Source organism: Myotis lucifugus, unplaced genomic scaffold (assembly GCF_000147115.1).
Source record: "Myotis lucifugus unplaced genomic scaffold, Myoluc2.0 scaffold_21, whole genome shotgun sequence".
Classification (NCBI taxonomy): domain Eukaryota; kingdom Metazoa; phylum Chordata; class Mammalia; order Chiroptera; family Vespertilionidae; genus Myotis; species Myotis lucifugus.
Genome location: NW_005871069.1, coordinates 9,416,534 through 9,439,378, shown reverse-complemented (window position 1 = coordinate 9,439,378; position 22,845 = coordinate 9,416,534). Strand labels below are relative to the sequence as shown.

At 37.4% G+C, this 22,845-nt stretch overlaps 1 protein-coding gene across 1 annotated transcript in view; it reads left to right on the top strand.

Annotated features, from left to right (window-relative positions):
• ATR (ATR serine/threonine kinase) overlaps positions 1-22,845 on the top strand; it is a 156,865-nt gene that overhangs the window by 61,615 nt on the left and 72,405 nt on the right. Inside the window, exons 21-23 of the mRNA XM_014453216.2 lie at positions 13,790-13,996; positions 14,870-14,983; positions 17,583-17,698. Coding sequence (XP_014308702.1) covers positions 13,790-13,996; positions 14,870-14,983; positions 17,583-17,698 — 437 coding nt within the window. The remainder of the gene's footprint in view (positions 1-13,789; positions 13,997-14,869; positions 14,984-17,582; positions 17,699-22,845) is intronic.

Here is a 22,845-nt window from a genome sequence, read left to right as displayed (position 1 = left end):
GAGTGAAGATTCCATCTAAAATGGTTTCTAACTTCGATCTATTGCTGAACATAATTTTGTAATTTTAGCACATGACATTTCAGGTAGGTGATAGTTATAACATGTTTTTCAGACATGGAAATAAAAATTATTGAACTGCACGGCCTCTGATGTGTCAGTGGACCTCAAGCTTTTAAATTTAATGTAGGGATGTATGACTAGCAAAGGATCTCTCCTCTTGGCAGTTTAAATTATTTCTAAGCATTTGACATGGTCATGGTGTAACAATGAAAATTCATATTGATCATCACCTCTTATATATAAATTGCTAAAGCTGAGAACTCAAGGAGATTTCTTATACTCTTAAGGAAAAGCCACAACTGCCACACTTTTTCTACAAACGTTCCTTTAATGTAAAGCTCCAATGCTGATAGATTAACTATGCAGTGTAAGAAAGTAAGTGCACTTGCAGGAGTCTTAAAAGTCTGATTGTGTAGTTTGAATAAGATATAATGGCTACAGATTGTTAAAGGATATTTTTTAAAAGTGAGGTTTAATTTAGTTTAGAATCAATATGTACCTGGATACATTTATTTTAAGTTGGTAAGAAGAAAACTGAAAAATGTTCTGTAATTAAATAGAAGTAATGGTTGCACTTGTAAATATTTTAAACCTTGTGAATATATGAAAGACCACTGATTTCTATACTTTAAAGGAGTGAACTTATGGTATGTGAATTAAATTTTAATAAAGCTGTTTATTTAAGAAAAGGTAGCACAGGAAGAGAGTAATAAAAAATAAAAGCAAAAAGTAATGTGGAAAAGAGAAAAATGGGACGAATTAATAAATAAGAATTCTGGTTTTTTGAAGAAAACTAGCTTAATAGATACATCTCTAACCTAAAGAACAAAAAACAGAAATCACAAATGTGAAAATAGGAAATGATCGGACACAAATAACAGTTGAAACTAAGAAATTATCTTTTAAAAATGACAGAAACTGCATGCTCCACTTTGGGGACCAATCCTGCAATCTGGTCATACACCTAACCTGGAATCTAACCGTGACCTCCTGGTTCATTGATTGAGGCTCAACGATTGAGCCATGCCAGTCGGGTCAAAAGCATATATATTTTTTTTTAAGGAGCAATGTATAAAAATGTTCACTAAACTTCATAAAGATAGCATAAAATAAATAGAATTGAAGATCATTATTACTTACAGATATCAAAGCAAAAATGTAAATGAAATATTTTCAAACAGGATTCAGTTTCACATTAAGAAAACACTCAGGAACGATTGTAATTTATTCCAGGATTACAATGGTGCATATATGGGCACATGGGAGTCTTTCCCGTGGTGCAGGAGTGGGCCCTCTCCCGACACAGGGCGGCTGTGCAACTCAGCCCCCCAAGCAGTCTGGGGACCCTGATTCTCCGCACGAGAGGCAGCACTGAGCACCAGTGACTTGACTCTCGGCAAGCCCACATGATGACTCTGTTTCTTTTTTTTTCTTTTTTAAATATATTTTAGTGATTTTTTACAGAGTGGAATAGTGAGGGATAGAGAGTTGGAAACATCGATGAGAGAGAAACATCGAATCAGCTGCCTCTTGGACACCTCCCACTGGGGATGTGCCTGCAACCAAGGTACATGCCCTTGGCCGGAATCGAACCTGGGACCTTTCAGTCCACAGGCTGACGCTCTATCCACTGAGCCAAACCGGTTAGGGCATGACTCTGTTTCTTATTGTGCGCGCTCGGGTTCCCTGATTGTCAGTTCACTCACACTGAGCGCGTGTGACTCCAATTCTCAGTGTACGCGCACACAGGGACCCTGATTCATGGCATAAGGCCGCACCAAGCAATAGAAACTCCCATTCCAAGCGTGCACACGGGGTCTCTGACTTGTGGTGCGCGCTAGGGGACTCTGATTTTTGGTGTACGCCCGTAGTGACTTTTTTTCAGTGCGACGCATGCAGGGTCCTTGATTTTAGGTGTGCAAATGAGGCCGCACTGAGCGCTGGTGACTCTGATTCTTGGCGTGTGTGGCTCCCACCTACCCTTGGCAGCCACATGTCTTGGGGTCGGAGCTCTTCAAGGACACTCGTGGCACGAAGCTTCCACTGCACATGGCTCAGGCCCCCGTCCAAACGGCGTTTGGACGTTCTGGCGATAGTTAGAATGGGGAAACAGCAACACAATCCCCAGAGGAAAGAAAAAGAGGAATCACCAAGAAAAGAAATAAATGAAACTGAGGCATGCATTATGACAGAAAAAGAATTCAGAGTAATGGTCATACAGTTCATAGACTGGATGGATGAGAAAATTAACAACCTATGCAAAAATCAGGAATAAATCAAAAGTGATATAGCTCCAATCAAAAACACCATGGAAGGTTTAAATAGTAGACTAGAAGAAGTGGAGAACCGAATTAGTGAGTTAGAAAATAAGGTAGAGGAACAAGTCCAATCTGAACACCAACTGGAGAAAACACTTAAAAAGCAGGAGGAGAGCTTAAGGGAGCTTTGGGATAGCATGAAATGAGGTAACATATGTATAATAGGGGTTCCAGAAGGACAAGAAAAGCAGCAAGGATTAGAGAATCTATTTGGAGAAATAAAGACAGAAAACTTCCCTGATGTGGGGAAGAAAAAAGTTGCACAATTACAGAGAGTCCCAAGCAAGATGAATGCAAAAGACCCACACCAAGACACGTCATAATTACAATGGCAAATGTTAATGACAAAGAGAGCATCTTAAAGGCTACAAGAAAGAGACAGAGTTACCTACAGAAGATCCCCCATCAGACTGAAAGTGAAGGAATAGAAAAATATCAAACAAATGGAAATGAAAAAAAAAAAGCTGGGGTAGCAATACTTATATCTGACAAAAAAGAAATCAAAGTGAAGACCATAACATGAGACAAGGAAGGCCACTTCATAATTCTAAAGGGATCAATATACCAAGAGGATATAACTATGGAAAAACATATATGTACCCAATGCAGGAACACCCAAATACATAAAAAAAACTTCTGGAAGATATCGGGAGAGATTCACAGGAATACAATCATACTGGGAGATTTTAATACTTCATTAACATCACTGGATAAATCCTTAGACAAGAAATTAGCAAAGAAACAGCAATCCTAAATGACTCACTAGATCACATGGACTTATTCAACATCTTTAGAACATTCCACCTCAAAACCTCAGAATATACATTCTTTTCAAGCACACATGGGATATTTTCAAAGATAGACCACAAATTGGGACACATGCAAAGTCTTTCCAAATTCAAGAAGATTGAAATCATATCAAGTATCTTCTCAGATCACAATGGCATAAAATTAGAAGTCAACTACAGTAAAAACAGTTACAAAAATTCAAACACTTGGAGGCTGAATAGCATACTATTTATTAGTGGGTTACCAAAGAGATCAAAAAAGAAATAAAAAACATACTGGAAACAAATGACAATGAAAACACAACAATCCTAAATCTTTGGGACATAGTGAAAGCAGTCCTGAGAGGGAAGTTCATAGCATTACCCGCCTACCTCAAAATATAAGAAAAACTAGTACTAAACCATCTAAATCTTCAACTTGAACAATTAGAAAGAGAGCAATAAGAAAAGCCCAGAGTGAGCAGAAGAAAGAAAATAATAAAGATCAGACTGGAAGTAAATGACATAGCAAACAACAAAACAATACAAAAGATCATTGAAACCAAGAGCTGGTTCTTTAAAAGGATAAACAAGATTAATGAACCTCTAGCCAAGCTCACCAAGAAGCAAAGAGAGAGGACCCAAATAAAATCAGAAAAGAATGAGACAAAATAACAACAGACCCTACAGAAATACGAAGAATCATAAAAAAAATACAATGAGCAACTCTATTCCAACAAACTGGTCAACCTAGAAGAAATGGACATATTCCTAGAAAAATACGAACTTCCAAAACTCAACCAGGTGGAATAAAAAAATCTGAATAGGCCAGTATCGATGGAGGAAATTGAAGCAGTAATCAAAACATACAACAAACAAAAGCCCTGGACCAGACAGTTTCACAGCATAGTTTTATCAAATTTTCTTCCTCAGACTATTCCAAAAAATTCAAGAGGAAGGCACACTTCCGAGCTATTTCTAGGAAGCTAGCATTACCCTAATTCCAAAACCAGATAAAGACAATACAAAGAAATACAATTACAGGCCAATATCCCTCATCAACTTAGATGCCAAAATTCTCAATAAAATTTTAGCAAATCGGATCCAGCATTACATTAGAAAGATCATACACCATGACCAAGTGGGATTTATTCGGGGGTGCAAGGATGGTACAATATCCACAAATCAATAAACGTGATACATCACACAAACAAATTGAGAGATAAAAACCATATAATCATATATATCTATTGATGCAGAAAAAGCATTTGACAAAATCCAACACCCTATCTCGATAAAAACAGCAAGGTGGGAATAGAAGGATCATAACTCAACATAATAAAGCCATATATGACAAACTTACAGCCAACATCAAACTCAATGGGCAAAAACTAAAACCATTTCCCCTAAGAACAGGAACAAGACAGAGATGCCCACTCTCACCACTCCTGTTCGACATAGTACTAGAAGTACTAGCCATTGCGATCAGACAAGAAGAAGAAATAAAAGGCATCCAAATTTGAAAAGAAGTAAAACTGTCCTTATTCGGAGATGACATGATATTGTACATAGAAAACCCCAAAGACTCCATCAAAAATCTACTAGACTTAATAAATGAATTCTGCAATGTAGCAGGATACAAAATTAACACTCAGTAATCTATGGCTTTTCTATACACCAATAATGAACTCACAGAAAGAGATACTAAAAAAGCAATCACATTTACCATTGCAACAACAAAATTAAGATACCTAGGAATAAATTTAACCAAGGAGATAATGGACCTGTACTCAGAAAATTTCAGGAGGCTGAAAAAAGTGATAGAGGAAGACATGAACAAATGGAAGAATATACCATGTTCATGGGGTGGTAGAATCAGTATCATTAAAATGTCCATACTACCCAAAGCAATCTATAAATTCAATGCAATCCCCATTAAAATACCAACAGCATACTTCAAAGACCTAGAACAAACTCTGCAAAAATTCATCTGGAATAAAAACAGACCCCGAATAGCTGCAGCAATCTTGAGAAGGAAGAATAATGTTGGCGGGATCACAATACCAGATATCAAGCTGTATTACCAAGCCACTGTTCTAAAAACTGCCTGGTACTGGCACAAGAACAGACATATAGACCAGTGGAACAGAACAGAGAACCCAGAAACCGCCCCAAGCCATTATGCTCAATTAATATTTAACAAAGGATGCAAGAGCATACAGTGGAGTCAAGACAGTCTCTTCAATAAATGGTGTTGGGACAATTGGACAGATACCTGCAAAAAAATGAAACGAGACCACCAACTTACACCATACACAAGAATAAACTCAAGATGGATAAAGTACTTAAACGTAAGACGGGAAACCATAAAAATCTTAGGTGAGGCCATTGGCACCAAAATAGCAGACATTTGTCGTCGCAATATCTTTACTGATCCAGCTCCTAGGGCAATGGAAATTAAGGAGAAAATAAACAAATGGTACTACATCAAAATAAAAAGCTTCTGCACGGCAAAAGAAACCATCAACAAAACAACAAGAAAGCCCACTGCATGGGAGAACATATTTGCCAATGTTATCTCCGATAATTGTATAATCTCCAAAATTTACATGGAACTCATACAAATTAACAAAAGGAAGATAAACAATTCAATCAAAAAATGGGTAAAGGACCTTTATAGACACTTTTCGAAAGATTACATTCAGAAAGCCAAGAGGCATAAGAAAACATGCCCAAAGTCAGTAATTATCTGAGAAATGGAAATCAAAACAACAATGAGGTACCATCTCACACCTGTCAGAATGGCTATCATCAACAAATCAACAAAAGACAAGTGTTGGTGAGGATGCGGAGAAAAAGGAACCCTCTTTCACTGCTAGTGGGAATGCAAATTGGTGCAGCCAATGTGGAAAACAGTATGGCATTTCCTCAAAAACTTAAAAATGAAACTGCCATTTGACCCAATAATCCCACTTTTAGGAACATATCCCAAGAAAACAGAAACACCAATCAGAAAGGATATATGCACTCCTATGTTCATAGCAGCACAATTTACAATAGCAAAGATTTGGAAACAGCCTAAATGCTCATCAGCAGATGAGTGGATTAGGAAACGGTGGTACATCTACACAATGGAGTACTATGCCTCTGTAAAAAAGAAGGAATTCTAACCATTTGCAACAGCATGGATGGAACTGGTGAGCATTATGCTAAGTGAAATAAGCCAGTCAGTGAAAGAAAAATACCACATGATCTCACTCATTTGTGGAATATAGAGAACATTATAAACTGATGAACAAAAATAGATATATAGGCAAAGAAGCATTGAACAGTTTGTCAAACTACAGTGGGAAGGCTGGGGAGGGTTGGAGGGTGAAGGTAACAGATCAACCGAAGGACTTGTATGCATGCATATAAGCATAACCAATGGACGCAAGACACTGCCAGAGGGTACTGGTGGCTGGGGGAAAGTCAGTGGGGAAAAAAAGGAGACATATGTACTACTTTAAACACTGAAATAAAATTTTAAAAAAAGAATTGTGCATATTTGGCAATCCATTCATATAATTCAGTGTATTAATCCATTGAAAAAGAAAATCATACTATTTCTTCAAATGCTGAAACAGACTCTGACAAACTATAACATCCACTTGAGATAAAAAAAATTCATGAAAATAGGAATTGATGGGCACTATCTCAGTAATAGTATACAGTAAAACCTCAATATAATGGACTAATTCGGGCAAGAGGGTGTCCATTAAAGCCTAAAGTCCGTTATATAATGTAGGGTTTCCATAGCATATGTTAAAAAATTGACAAATTAGTAAATCTGTTTTTACTTATATCGACACATTTGTGTAGTATTAAATATGTATGAAAAGTTGAATTTCATAGAAAATTTTTCTATGTATACTGTAATTTTAAATTTATGCTGAATAGGTCTAGTAGATGCCTGCATTCACCAGTCCCCTTGAGTAAACAAATGCACATGGCTGGAGCATGGCTTAGGGCACTGGGAACATCAGCTGGAAAGAGTTAAAACTGCTGGCGAATCAGGCCAGGTGACAACAGAACCAGTTACCACATGCAGTGCAGCGTGATCACATGTTAATCATTCTCCGAAAATTGTTTACCAGTGGTGACTCTTCGATTTAAATATATAGACTATAATTTATGTATGTTCTGGAAATTACTAGTGTTTTTTTTCCAACATATGGGCTCTTTGCTAAAATTTGTTAAAAATAATAGTGAATTGATAACAGAAAAGTCCTGTTAATCTACACTAATAAAAGACAAAGATGCTAGTTGACCGTATCTTCGCTACGCCCTAAGCCATGCCCTCCAGCCAATCAGAGCGACTTTATGCAAATTAACCCAACCCAGATGGTGGCTAGCAGCCACGGAGCTGGAGCAAGCAGGAGGCTTGGTTGCCTGGGCGATGGAGGAATCCAAGCTTACCCCCTGCCCTGAGCCGGCTGTGGCCTCTGCTCATGGCAACAAAGTTTTAATTATAGAAGATAAGTAAATCCCAGCCAGCCTCCACTGGGAGCTTGGGTGGCTAGAGATTGTGGCCAGCCTGCAAACATCCATCAGCCCCTCACCCAGGCTGGCCACACCCTCATGGGGCGAGGGTCCCCGCTGGGGGGCTTAGCCAGCCTGAAAACGGCCCTCAGCCCCTCATCCAGCCTGGCCAGGCACCCCAGGGGGAACCCCCACCCTGAAGGGGCTGTGGCCAGCCTGCAAACAGCCATCAGCCCCTCACCCAGGCTGGCCAGGAACTCCTATATAATAAAAGGGTAATATGCAAAATGACCCCAACAGCAGAACGACTGGGAATGACTGGTCACTATGACACACACTGACCACCAGGGGGCAGATGCTCAATGCAGGAGCTGCCCCCTGGTGGTCAGTGCGCTCCCACAGGGGGAGCTCTGCTCTGCCACAAGCCAGGCTGATGGCTGCCAGTACAGCGGTGGTGGTGGGAGCCTCTCCTGCCTCCTCAGCAGCGCTAAGGATGTCCGACTGCAGCTTAGGCCTGCTCTTCGCTGGCAAGTGGACATCCCCTGAGGGCTCCCGGGCTGCCAGAGGGATGTCTGACTGCCAGCTTAGGCCCATTCCCCCAGGGAGTGGGCCTAAGCCAGCAGGTGGTCATCCTCCTAGGGGTCCCAGACTGCAAGAGGGCACAGGCCGGGCTGGGGAATTACCCCGAGTGTACAAATTTTTGTGCATCGGGCCTTTAGTTTAATTATAAGCAAATCTTGGTTAAAAGCATTTTATAATTAACAGGCTGTTAATTTTCTTTTTTTTTCTTTATTGGTTAAGGTATTACATATGTGTCAGGGTGTTAATTTTCATATACCACATATGGACCAGAAATTTTGTCCCTTAAATCTGAATTCTATTAAATCGAAGTCCACAAAATTGAGGCTTTACTGTATTATAAATGTATGCATTATACATATATGTGCGTATATGTATACATATACACAGATACAGATACTTAATGAGGAAATAGATGCACTCCCACTAAAAGTAAGATTGCTTATTGACTCTACTAATATTTAACATTTACATTGACAAATGAATTTAGACAAGAGAAAAGCAATCAGAAGCACATGAATTGTAAAAGACGCAAAACTCTATTTGCAGATGATATACTAATATACTTTGAAAACTGTAGAGAATTTATATTAAAACTGTTTCAAACAACAAACTAATTCAGTAATGTAGGAGGATATAAAAATCAATCATCATAACAAGCAATAACTGGATAGAAGACTTGGTGAAAAACCCAATTGATAGTAGTAACTGAGAAAGATAATATACTTAAAAATAAGCATCACAATAAACGTATAAGCAAATAAGAGGAAAACTTTAAAATATCCCTGAATGACACAAAAATGTAGCAGATTTATTTTATTTATTTATTATTATTTTTTGGTTAATCCTCACCTGAGGATATTTTTTCCCATTGATTTTTAGGGAGGTTGGAAGGAAGGATGCAGGGAGAGTGAGACAGAGAGGAAGGGAGAGAGAGAGTGAAGGAGAAAGAGAGAAAAAGAAACATTGATGTGAGAGAGAGAAATTGATTGATTGCCTCCCGCATGTGCACCAACTGGAGTCAGGGATTGAATGTACATCCCAAGAATATGCCTTTGATCGGAATTGAACCTGCCACCTTTCGGTCCATGCTCTGATGCTGTAACCACTTAGGAATACCGGTCAGGATGGTTATGCACAATATTATAAAGATTTTAATACTTTCTACTGAATGCCATCCCAAAGAAATGCCAAGTTGTTTGTTTTTTTCAACTAGAAATGTTTATACTAACGTTCGTATGGAAAAACAAACGTAAAAATAGCTAGGAAAACTCCGGAAAAAAAAATAAAGAGCAGCTTTGAGAGTTCAGTAGCCTATCAGGCATTAACCCTTTGCGGTCCAATGTTATTTTGTAATTCAAACAGTCTGGTCCAAATTAATTGAAGGGATTGAATGTTGAACTTTTTAATGTTCTTATTGCTCGACGTTGGACCTACTCCGAGCGCCTGGTCTGTCGAGTCAGCCTGGAGGTTGGACCGAAAAGGGTTAATATACTCTGTAACCTCCATAATTATAATATAACTAGATGCCCCATGCACGGATTCTTGCATTGGTGGGGTCCAGCTGGCCCGCCCTGATGGCCATTGGGAGCAGGCTGATTGAGGCAGGGGGTGGGCCCACCAGGGCGAGGGCTCATGGGCTGTTTTCTGGTGGGCCTGTCCCCAATCGGGGTCGGAGTTCCTGCTGGGTGGCAGGGCCGGCTGGAACAAGGGGCCACAGGCATTCTGGTCATTCTGTAGTTCAGTCTATTTGCATATTACCCTTTTATTATATAAGACTAGAGGCCTGGTGCATGAAATTCGTGCACAGGGGTGGGGGTTCCCTCAGCTCCGTCTGCAACCTCTGCAATTTGGGACCCCTACACCTTTTTCTTATTTAGCTAACCTCTTCACATTTAAAAAATTTAACTGAAATACCACCTGCACTAGGAAATCCTCTTTGAACAAATCTCTTTACAGTCTGTATTATTTTCATAGTATATCATTCTTTTTCTTTAACAGCAACTTAAAGTGGATGCAATGTGCTTCTCATTCTTGCATCTGAATTTTTTCTTTTTGCTCTTGTAATAGCAAAGCTTATCCAATTTACATTTGCCCTTCAAGGGCTTATATTTGGTTCAGTTTCTAGTTGGCTCCCTGCTTTTTTTTTTTTAAGCCATAAATTTGAGTTGTGATAGTAAGCCTCACTTGTAATCAAGCCTGTAGGTCTCCCTATCTGAATATTTCTATAATACCTATCACTTTAGCATACCAGAGATTGTGTTCATTTATTGAAAATTACAATAAATATCAACAGATCATTTGATCTTCTAGTAATATTTTATATCAAGATGTATTATTCTAGTAATTTAACTATTATAAAATTGAGGCGTGCAGAAATAAATAACATTGAACAATAAAGAATGACTCAAATATCAAAGCATAGTACACTTAGGGCCTCCCTTGTCCTGTGCCTCAGATATCATAGCATATTACACAGTTCACATGGAACTCAGTTTTCTTTAAAATAGGAAGGGATCCCATACTCATGAAGCAGCTACTTCCACACATATTTTTTTTATTTAATTCACAGCACATACTCTTTGTACTAATTGTTGGAAAATCATCCTAGCAATTGCCTTTGTTCCTCTCTGTATTGTTGCCTTACATTCTGATGTCATTACTGCGCTTTTATCATCCACTCGCTCTAATAAGATTGTGAATTATTTAAGGGCAGAGATCATGACTTGAGCTTGTGTGTTCCCTGTCATGGTGCCTGGATAAATACTCAAATGCCATCCAGTCCAAATGACTGTGATGAGAGAGGCCCACTGTTGCTGGAGACCTCTGATTTTTATTTAAGGGGCCTCACTTGTCCTGCGCCTTTACAGAGGTGTGAGTAGTGGCTGAGGGAATTTCAGGAAACCCAGACAGAATTCTCCTCCTAAAAGATTTTGCTAAGCTGGCGGCCGGGACCGCTGGCATTTGTCCAATTAAATCCCGGACACACATCAATAACAAAGGCACTGGTCTCCTACTGCTAATGCCTAGGGATCAAACCTCAGCCTGCAGGAACTCACCCCCGCAGTCAGGACCAGGCCACTGGGTGGACCTGGGCTGGTGCTCCTAACTCTGGGGAGAGGGAGACTTCCCGTGGCTGCAGCCTAGAGGCCCCGGACTCCATGCCACTCACCCAAACAGGTCCATAGTGCAGGCTGGTCAGCAGAGTGGCTTCTTCGCGTGGAATCACGGGGAGGCCTGGCCTGGCTTGTTCGCCCCTCGATTGATTGCGGAGAGGCCTGGCCTGGCCTGTTCGCCCCGCGATTGATTGCGGGGATGCCTGGCCTGTTCGCCCCGTTATCGCGGGGAGGCGTTGGACCCGGGCCGCCGCTTGGTGCCGGCGCACACGGAAGCAGACACGGGGCGGGGACATCCACTTGGCGCCTGCGCCTGTAGGCCCGGAGTGGCTGGGGGCATTCTAGGACCCCAGCTGCTCAGTGCCTATGTGCAGGCCTACAGGCTAGGAGCGGCCTGGGTCCCAAGGATGTTCCCGGGACCCAGGCTGCTCGTCACCTGCGTATGCAAATTAACCCGCCATCTTTGTTGGGTTAATTTGCATACTCTCCTGGTTGGCTGGTGAGCGTAGCAGAGGGACGGTCAATTTACATGTTTCTCTTTTATTATATAGGGTGATACTGGTACATGAATAAACAGATCAGTAGGAAAGAATAGAAAGTCCTGAAATAGAACCAAGTGTATATGGACTTTTAGGATATGATAAAAATGACATTTCAAATAATTGGAGTGTCCATGGATTTGTTTTGACGACTTGTTAAACATTTGGAAAATGACATAATTGCATCTATATGTTAAAAAGCTTGTCTAAATATTAGTAGATGCATTGCACATACTAGTATACTCATTTTAAAAATTCTTTTGGAATTCAACATTTTTTGCAGAAAAATAAAACCCATTTTTTTCTAACCTAGTATGAAGTAGGGTGAAAACATTTTTTAAGGACTTAGGAGATACATATTTATATATCTATATATAATTTTTAATTTTATTGGGGTTACAATGGTTACTGAAGTTATATAGGTTTGAAGTGTACAATTCTATAATACATCGTCTGTATATTGCTTTGTGTTTATCACTCAAAGTTAAATCTCCTTCAATCACCATATATTTGGCCCCCTTTTCCCCCTTACTAATCCTCACTCTCCTTCCCTTTGGTGACCACTATATTGTTGTCTGAGTCTATGAGTTTTTGTTTGTCTTATTTGTTCATCTGTTGTTTTCAGTTTTATATCCCACATATGGGTGAAATTATATGGTTCTTGACTTTCTATCTGACTTATTTTGCTTAGCATGATATTCTCAGGATCCATCCATATTGTCACAAATGGCAGTACTTCATCTTTTCTTATGGTTGAGTAGTATTCCATTATATATCATTTAAATCATCTTTTATTTAGTGTTTCATAATTTATCTTGAATATGAACTGCATTTATCTTTGTCAACTAAAGTGTTATTTTCCTGTTTTCTAATTTTAATAAATGAATAAATGTCTAATTTTTATATTAGCTATTTGTTGATTATTGGTTCCTCTTTTTATGTATTTATATCTGAATTAACTTGTAATGTTATTTAAGTGATTGCATTTTGAAGATTCCAGATGAGATAAAATGTCTTTTTTCTTTTGAAATATATTACTCTAATTTGAGTCACAGTTTTAACATAGAATTTGAGATGCTCATATATACTTGACTTTTGCTAGAAAGGAAATTATATAAATGAAGTATCTAAAATGGTCACACAACAACAATAAAATAAATAATAAATAAAAAAATAAAATAAAGTGGTCACACAAGTACAATATCTAACCCTTAACTGGCTTTAGAATAATCTCTTTTTAACATTTTTTTATTACAGCATCCTATAGAGATAGATGAAAAAGAATTATTTAAACCAACATATATTTAATCTTTCTTCCTACCTCTTTTTAAAATATTTTCACAGAACCCTTTCCCCTATCTTTTTTTCTTTCTCTAGTAGTTTTTTATATATTTTTCAGTCTTCTGATTTTAACTAATAGCTGTTCCTCCTTAATTTATTTGCTGAAATATCTGTTGACTATCCTGAGTTCTTTTCCTTCTTCTTCATTACTTCTTTACCTTGTAAATATATTTGTCATTGTACATATATGATATTTTAATTATTTGTTTACATGTCTATTTCCCATTAGGTTGTGAACTTCGGAGCAGAACTGTCTTAGTTATTTTTTTTATGCTGATGTAATAATACTCAGTTATACTGATGTAGTAATAGTAACTGTTTAATGGATTAATGATTACAATTTTCAAACACTTAATGATTCTAATACTTTGGAACATATTGGGAACTATATTATGTGAATTCATCAAAAACTACCTAAAAAGACTACAGATATGAGAATTTAATTTTGTAATATTTATGTCAGATATTCCTTAATCTTTTAAAATTTTCTAGTTAGGAAAATATACTAGTTTATAGAACTATGTATAAACTTTCTCTTTTTATTTTAGGAAAAACTAATAAAATATGCAACAGATAGTGAGACAGTGGAACCTGTTATCTCACAGCTGGTGACAGTGCTTTTGAAAGGTTGCCAAGATGCAAACTCTCAAGCTCGGTTGCTCTGTGGGGAATGTTTAGGGGAGTTGGGGGCAATAGATCCAGGTCGACTAGATTTTTCAACAACTGAAACCCAAGGAAAAGATTTTACATTTGTGGTAAGTAATGGTAATTTGGAATGACAAGAAGAGTTCTCAGCCCTATTGAGGTTTCTATGTTCCATTTATAAAGAACTATTCAGTTTATTCTTAGCTAACTTGATCTAAACTAGGCAATTTAGGTAACTTCTGACTTTATTCCTTAATACTATTGTAAAGATCTTTAGCCAAAAAAGTAAAGTTTGAGCCCAGTTTAGTGTGCTGTGTTCTTTTAAATAAACTTCCTAATCTATTTTTGACAAATACTTAAAACTTAGCACCTTGCTGACTGGTCACGAGATAACTTGTACCTGCAATTACATTAATTTCAGTAATTTTAAAACTCTACATTGCTTTCAGACCTTAAAATTTCTTAAATTAATCTAAGTGCAGACACAAGTTATATTGTGATTGGTCATCATGGTGTTTATTACGTAAATATTACTATTTTTACACTTATTGCTGAGTGTTTCCATGGGAAACTAATTTCCCAGAGTGTTCTAAGAGTGTGTGTATAAAAAACTTTCTGAGTTCAAATGACTGCGAAATCCTATAAAACGAAATTAAACAGAACTTTTAACATATTGGTGCATATTATTTTTTGGAGCTTCTCCAGGAAATGACATATTTACAACTTTCTTTCTAAGGGTTAAAAAGATAAAACCCACAAATTGTTGGAGTTATGCAAAAGTTGAATGATCCTAATATATCTTATAAATAGCCTTTAACGCCTTAGATTTAACTTCTTCGCTACAGATTATATTTTGGCCTTACTACCAAACTTAGTTTACCTTACTATTCTTTCCTTTTCTAATTTAAATTCACCATGGAAGATATAATACAGTTTAGAAAAATTTATACAAACTATCTGATTTTTTTCTTGTTTTTATTGAGACTGGAGTAGAAGATTCGAGTTTTGCCTATGGATTATTGATGGAACTGACAAGGGCTTACCTTGCATATGCAGATAATAGCCGAGCTCAAGATTCTGCTGCTTATGCCATTCAAGTAAGAGTGCATATAGTCATTACTGACTTTATGTTACTGGCTATTAGTAAGAAATTTGTAATTCTATACTTTGGAAACTCTTATTTTTTTAACTAATATTTTTGTTATTAAAGTAATACAAGTTCATAATAAAAAGTTCAGAGTACAGAAGTGTACCCTCTCAGCAGATTATTATAGGTATTTTGAAAAATTATCTCTCTATATAAATATGTATATTTTCTCCACCAAACAAGGAGATCATATTACTTATGATATTCTGTAATTTTATTTACTTTTGTGTTTAACAGTCTGTCTTGGGTAATTTCCATGTCAGTACAATTCATTTTTTTTTCAATGACTTAGTATTCATTATGAATATACGTTTATTTAAGAAATTTATTTAACACATTTAGATTATGTTTAATGTTTTGCTTTTACAAAAAATGATTTAGAGAACATACTTATATTTTTGAGCACTTTGAGTAAATATGTTAATAATATAAATACCCAGAAATTAAAATGTCTCAGAGCAAGTATAGAGCTTTATTAAAAAAAAGTTTCACCGGTTTCTATTCCCTTGACAAATGTTTTTATCAAAATTTTAAATTTTTACCAGTGTGACAGATGAAAAATGCTACCATTTTATTTTACTTTCCATTTAATTAGGAGAGAGGTATAACATCTTTTATATGTTTATTGCTTTTTTATGAATTTCCTCTAGCTCTTTTCCCATTTTTCTCTTGGTAATTGGTATATTTTTAATTGATATGTAAGACCTATTTGGATATAATGTAAATTAACCCTTTGTCTACCATACATATAATAAATAGTTTTTCAGTGTGGCTTTCTTTTTTCATGTTTTTTTTTTTCAATTAGAAGGTTTTTGTTTTGTTAGACATGCAGGTCTAGCATTCATGGTGAGAGGTCTCTGTTACAGATAAGTATTTGGAGCTTTATTATAGAGATGGTACTTAAAACTATGATTCTGGATGAGATGATCAAGAGAGGGAATATTGATAGACCGGTTCTAGTAATTGAACTCTGGACAATGAGAGGTCAGTGGGAAGAGGAGGGAACAATTAAAACTGAGAAGGAATTGCCAGTAAGGTAGAATAATGTAGTATTTTGGAAGACAGAGAAGTGTTTCAAGAAGTATGGAGTGATTCACTGTATTAAATGCTGATTACAGGATTGACAATTGACTTGGCTATCGTAACATAAATGTCATTGATGACCTTGATTAGAGCAGTTTCAGTGGAGTATAGAAAGCCTTGTTAGAGTATTTTAAAGAACATATGGGAAGAGGGGAATTATAGAAATTACAGAAACTCTTGAGTGTAGAAGAATGAGAGTGGCTGGGGAATGAGTAAAGGTGGGGGAAATAACAATGCTTATATGTTGCTTGGGAACAGTTTGGCAGAAGGGAGTAAAGTGATGTAGGAGATAATGTAATGCTATTTTAAGTAGGTAAAGAGATGTGGAACGTAGTGTAGAAGTGAAAGGGATAAGTAACCTTAATTAACAAGAAAAACAATCCATCTGTAGTAACAAGAGAAAAAGAGCATGTGGGCAGTGATACTGATATTGCCAAGTTGAGTAGATACGAAGATAGAAGTTGTAGAGGTCTCTGCTGATTGCTTCTGTAAATGGTCCTGAAACCCAAAAGTTGGGGAATTAGTAAGTCTGTCACTGAAGGTTGATGAAGAGAGCTTCTGTGAGCTAAAGCAACTTTGCCAAACATAAGAGAAAGCTGACTTCAAATAAAATTTTTATAACACTTTAAAGTTAAATGAAAGTGAGTTTCGGATATTTCTGTATTTGGACTTTTTACATATTTCCTTACTTTAATTTAAAAATACTAAATATAAAATACATTTTGCTATATAATGCTTATATTTTGTAAGTATTAGGAAAAAGCTATGCATATGGTCATTTTTAATGGAGTTTGAAAGAAAGAGTAATTTATGATGGAAGATACAAAACACTAACATATTTGTCTAGTTTTGAAGATTGATATTAGAGATAAAAATTTTTTTCTTCATGTATAAAATCCCAATAATTTTATTTTCAGGAAGGTAAAATATAAACATTTAATTCCTGGGCTTGAATAGTAAATTGATCTTTAACATTTACATCTTATTTTTTAAAAATTTTAAGCTCAATATTTTATATCTAGAATTTGAGATATTTTGTGAATTTTTGAATTGTGGATTATTAGTTACTTTCATTAAAATTCAAAAATGGTGATAAATTAAAAATAAATAAATATATAACAAGCAAAAATTTCAAAAATGGTTAAATTCTAAGAATTATACTTTTGCAAATATAGGAAATTTCGATATTTTTCTTCCCAAATACCTCTCAATCCTATATTTTAATACATATTATATATAAAATACAAACTTCATGTTCAAGTATTACCACAGCTTTGTGACCTTGAATAAGTCACCTAAATGGTTCTAAGCACTGAAATAAATGTCCTAAGCAGGTCCATAACCCCATTTTATAATTCTGTGTATCTTTCTGTGTTTATTTAATCCTATCATATGTGGAATGTTAGTGAATGTAAAGGTTTACCATCTTTACTAGAGATTTAAAAATGTAAAATATGCATTTGTAGGAGTTACTTTCGATTTATGACTGTAGAGAGATGCCGACCGACAGCCCAGGTCACCAATTGTGGAGGAAATTTCCTGAGCATGTTCGGGAAATATTGGAACCTCATCTAAATACTAGGTTGGTGGACTCATTAAAACTATTTTCATAAAATTGTGTCTAATTGCTAAAGTTAATTTTATTTTTGATATAGTATTTTGGCATTCAAAGGTTTTTTTTTTAGTATGTTTTAATATGTATTTTCCACTGTGGTTTATGTTTATTTATAATTTTGTTAAATTGAAAGTACAGTTTGCCCATTAGTTAAATTCTGTAACTTTAAATATTTAGGCATATTTATTGAAGCTAAAAGGATTATTTTTTAAAAATTCAGCCAACATAATACTTTGGAAAAATCTACTTTAAGTTGAATATGAGTTGAAGTTTTTGTTAGGTGTAATTAATATAGAAATTTAAGAGTTTAAAGGTAATCTCAATTAGAGATAACAGATTTTCAATCCTAGCCAATTTCTCCTCATAAAGACATTTTCTACCTCTACTTTTTTAAAGCTATAATAAAAATTATACTTATTTGTATAATTTATTATATGTATACCCTAATAAGCATTACTATCTTAATCTTAGTTTTGCTAACAAGAATAACTTTTAGCAGAGGTGATCTATTTTAAATAGCTAAAATTTCCTTATATTTTTCTATTATTATTTGAAATGAACCTCAACATTTATTTTCAAAGAAAAGAAACACAGACCTAATCTAGTTAGATACATTTCATGATAAGCACAAATGAGGAAATCTGAGAGTTATAATCTTAAATTCTCTTAAAAAGGGAACAGTATGGCTCTAGCCATTTTGGCTCAGTGGATAGAGTGCCAGCCTCCAGAATGAAGGGCCCTGGGTTCAATTCCAGTCACGGGCACATACTTCGGTTGTAGGCTTGATCCTGGTTGGGGCGCATGCAGGAGGCAACCAGTTGATGTGTTTCTCTCACATCGATGTTTCTATCTCTCTCTCTCTTCCCCTACCTTCCACTCTCTCTAAAAATTCAATGGACAGAATGTTGAACCTCAGAGGGAAGACAGGGGAGGGATGGAAGTGATCAACATATGAACTTGTATGCATATATGTATACCAGGTGTACCGGTTAATAATGCGGATTTTGTAATCAAAGAAAACACGATAATTTCAAGAGAAACATCAAAAGTGCTTTATTCAAAGTAATGTCCATCACTAGCTATACATTTCCCCCATCTTTCAGGTAATTTATGGGTAATGTCCCAATAGAACTTTTCTTGTTTTGAGGCAAACCATTCAGAGACCAAATTTCCACTTCTTCATATGTTTTGAAGTGCTGCTCAGAGAGTGCATGTGCCCTCAATCGGAACAAGTGGTAATCTGAAGGAGCAAGGTCTGGTGAATACGGCGGGTGGGTTAATACTTCCCAGGCAAGATCTTTTAACGTGTCTTTAACTGGTTTTGAAGTGTGTGATGGTGCGTTATCATGAAGCAAAATTACTTTGCCATGTCTTCTGGTTCATTCTGGTCGTTTCACGATCAAAGTGTGGTTCAAATTGATTATTTGTTGCCGGTAGTGGTCAGTATTAACGGTTTCACCTTGTTTTAGAAGCTCATAATACACCACACCTTCCTGGTTGCACCAAACGCAGAGCACTGTCTTCTTTCCAAAGCAATTTGGCCTTGCAGTTGATGTTGATGGTTGACCTGGATCAGCCCATGATTTTGTGCATTTGGGATTCTCAAAATAAATCCACTTTTCATCGCCAGTCACAATTCGATGCAAAAAAGACTTTCTTTTGTGCCGTTGAAGCAGCATTTTACCGATGACTTTTCGGTTTTCCATTTGTCTTTCATTCAGTTGATGTGGCACCCATTTTCCTACCTTTAAAATCTTTCCCATTGCTTGTAAAGGATAGGAAATTGTTTTCTGAGCAACCTGTAATCTTTCTGCAAGTTGTTTTTGAGTTTGACATGCATCTTCATCCAATAATGCTTGTAATTGTTGGTCTTCAAACTTTTTTGGTTGACCTGGACATTCTTTTTTTTTTTTTTTCATACATGTAATTATGGATGGCATTCTACCTTAGGTCTTTCAGTTTTGTCTATTTCTTAAAATTTGTTTTTAAATTAAATCTTTATTGTTCAGATTATTACAGGTGTTCCTTCCCACCCCCCCATAGCTCTCCTCCACCCAGTTCCCACCCCACCCTCTGCCCTTACCCCTCCCACTGTCCTCATCCATAGGTGTACGATTTTTGTCCAGTCTCTTCCTGCTCCCCCACACCCCTTTCCCCCCAAGAATTGTCAGTCCACTCCCTTTCCATGCCCCTAGTTCTATTATATTCACCAGTTTACTCTGTTCATCAGATTTTTTTTTCACTTGATTTTTAGATTCACTTGTTGATAGATATGTATTTCCTGTTCATAATTTTTATCTTTACCTTTTCCTTCCTCTTCTTAAAGAATACCTTTCAGCATTTCATATAATGCTGGTTTGGTGGTGATGAACTCCTTTAGCTTTTTCTTATCTGTGAAGCTCTTTATCTGACCTTCAATTCTGAATGATAGCTTTGCTGGGTAAAGTAATCTTGGTTGTAGGTTCTTGCTAATCATCACTTTGAATATTTCTAGCCACTCCCTTCTGGCCTGCATAGTTTCTGTTGAGAAATCAGCTGACAGTCATATGGGTACTCCCTTGTAGGTAACTGACTGTCTTTCTCTTGCTGCTTTTAAGATTCTCTCTTTGTCTTTTGCCCTTGGCATTTTAATTATGATGTGTCTAGGTGTGGTCCTCTTTGGATTCCTTTTGTTTGGGGTTCTGTGTGCATCCTGGACGTGTAAGTCTATTTCTTTCACCAGGTAGGGGAAGTTTTCTGTAATTATTTCTTCAAATAGGTTTTCAATATCTTGCTCTCTCTCTTCTTCTGGCACCCTATAATTCAGATGTTGGTACGATTTAAGTTGTCCCAGAGGCTCCTTACACTATCTTCAAATTTTTGGATTCTTTTTCTTTTTGCTTTTCTGGTTGGGTATTTTTTGCTTCTTTGTATTTCAAATCTTTGACTTGATTCTTGGGATTCTCTTGTCTGCTGTTGGATCTCTGTATATAATTCTTTTTTTAAAAAATATATTTCATTGATTTTTTTACAGAGAGGAAGGGAGAGAGATAGAGAGTTAGAAACATCGATGAGAGAGAAACGTTGATCAGCTGCCTCCTGCACACCCCCCACTGGGGATGTGCCCACAACCAAGGTACATGCCCTTGACCGGAATCGAACCTGGGACTCTTCAGTCCGCAGGCCGACGCTCTATCCACTGAGCCAGACCGGTTTCGGCGGATCTCTGTATATTATTCTTTATTACAGTCAGTGTATGCTTAATTTCTAGTTGGTCTTTTTTCATATCCTCCAGTGTCTCACTAAATTTATCGGCGGTTTCTAGAAAATTCTTGAGTAACCTTATAACCGTGGTTTTGAACTCAATATCCAGTAGTTTGTTTTCCACCATTTCTGTCATTTATGATCTGTTTCTTTGTCTCCGCATTTTTTATGCTTCCCTGTGTTGGTAGAGTGGCTTTGTGTGCTAGGTGTCCTATAGGGCCCAGTGGCTCAGCCTCCCCAATTACCTGAGGTGGACACTCTTGGTGCACCCCTTTGTGGGCTTTGTGCACAGTCTTGTTGTAGTTAAGCCTTGATTGTTGTAGGTATCACTGGGATGAATTGACCTCCAGGCCAATTGGCTATGAGAATCAGCTGTGTCTACGGTGGGAGAACTTCTGTGCTGAAGACACCCTTATGAGGCAAGACTTGCTTCAGTGGGGCTTTGGTGCTCACTGAGTCTGCCCCCTGTGTGTGTCCCTTATGGATCTGAGGAGTTGTAATCTGGATGGTCCCTCTCTGACCACTGGGTACACTGGCTCTTGGATCTAAGGAGGTGCTAATTTAGCCTCTGCCTGAGGCTACCCAGCAGGAGCTACGAAGAGATCTGCAGATTCCCCTTCCTTGTTTGGGCTTTGGAGGTGCCCAGATGAGGCCCAGCTGTGAAGCAATGCAAGCTGCTGTGGGGCCTTGGGCCTTCTCTTGGAAGTTCTGGGTCTGTTTGGCCCAGCTGCAGTTTGTTATGTAATTTTCAGATTGCAAAGGGCCAGGGCATTCATATGCAAAAGCCTCTGCCACAGCTTGGGTGAGGCGGGGTCTCAGGGAATCAACAGGGTGGAGCAAACAGCTATGGCTGATCCTCAGCCCTGCCCTAAGAGGCCTGTCTCAGTGTCCAGTAATCGCTGGAAGCACCTCTGACAGTAAGCCGCCCTCGAGTTCCGAGTTCTGCCCGCTGTCAGACAGTCCAGTTTCTCTCCGTATGAGTCTGGGTCCCCAGAGACTTCCCGGAAGTTGAGTTCAGAGCAGTCAGGGGCTTGTGACTCCCTCCCGATTGAAAAAGACAGCCGCGTCCTTAGTTGCCAGCCCTTGCCGCGTGCGCCTCCGTACCTCTGCACTTTACTTTCGCACCTCCTCTGAGTCTCAGTGTGCTTTTCTCTTTCCTTCTAGTTGTAGAATTTCCACTCAGCCAGCCTTCCTGTAGTTCTGGATGATGTCCGTTTTGTCTTTTAGTTGTATTTTTGAAGTTGTTGTGGGAGGCAGCAATTTCCGGTGTTTACCTATGCTGCCATCTTGGTTTCTCCCGACCTGGACGTTCTTTGTTTTTCACATTGAAATCATCACTTTTAAAGCGTCTAAACCAGTGTTCACAAGTATCTTGAGATGGAGCATGTTCACCATAAGCTTCCTGCAGTATACAATAACTTTCAGCAGCACTTTTCTTCAAAATAAAGTAATGAATTAAAACTTCCCACACCTGCTCTTTTTTTGGCATGAAATTTGAAATTTTTAAGCATAAAAATATCTATGATGTTAACACTTTCAGCAAATTTGACGTATGAAGTTTTGAAGCTTTTTGTCAATACAACAAAATAGCATACATATCAAATCGCATATATATAACATATGTGTAACTCCATCTATGGAAAAAAATCCGCATTATTAACCAGTACACCTGGTAAACTGTGACACAAACTATTCTGTGGTCAGGGCCTGGGGGTGGGGATGGGAGCTGGGAGAGGTTAATGGGGGGGAAAGGAGGAACTATGTAATACTTCAAAAAAAATGATTAAATAAAAAGATAAATAAAAAATATCCTTGGGTGAGGATTAACAAACAAACAAACAAACAAAAAGGAACAGTCTGAGCATATTTTT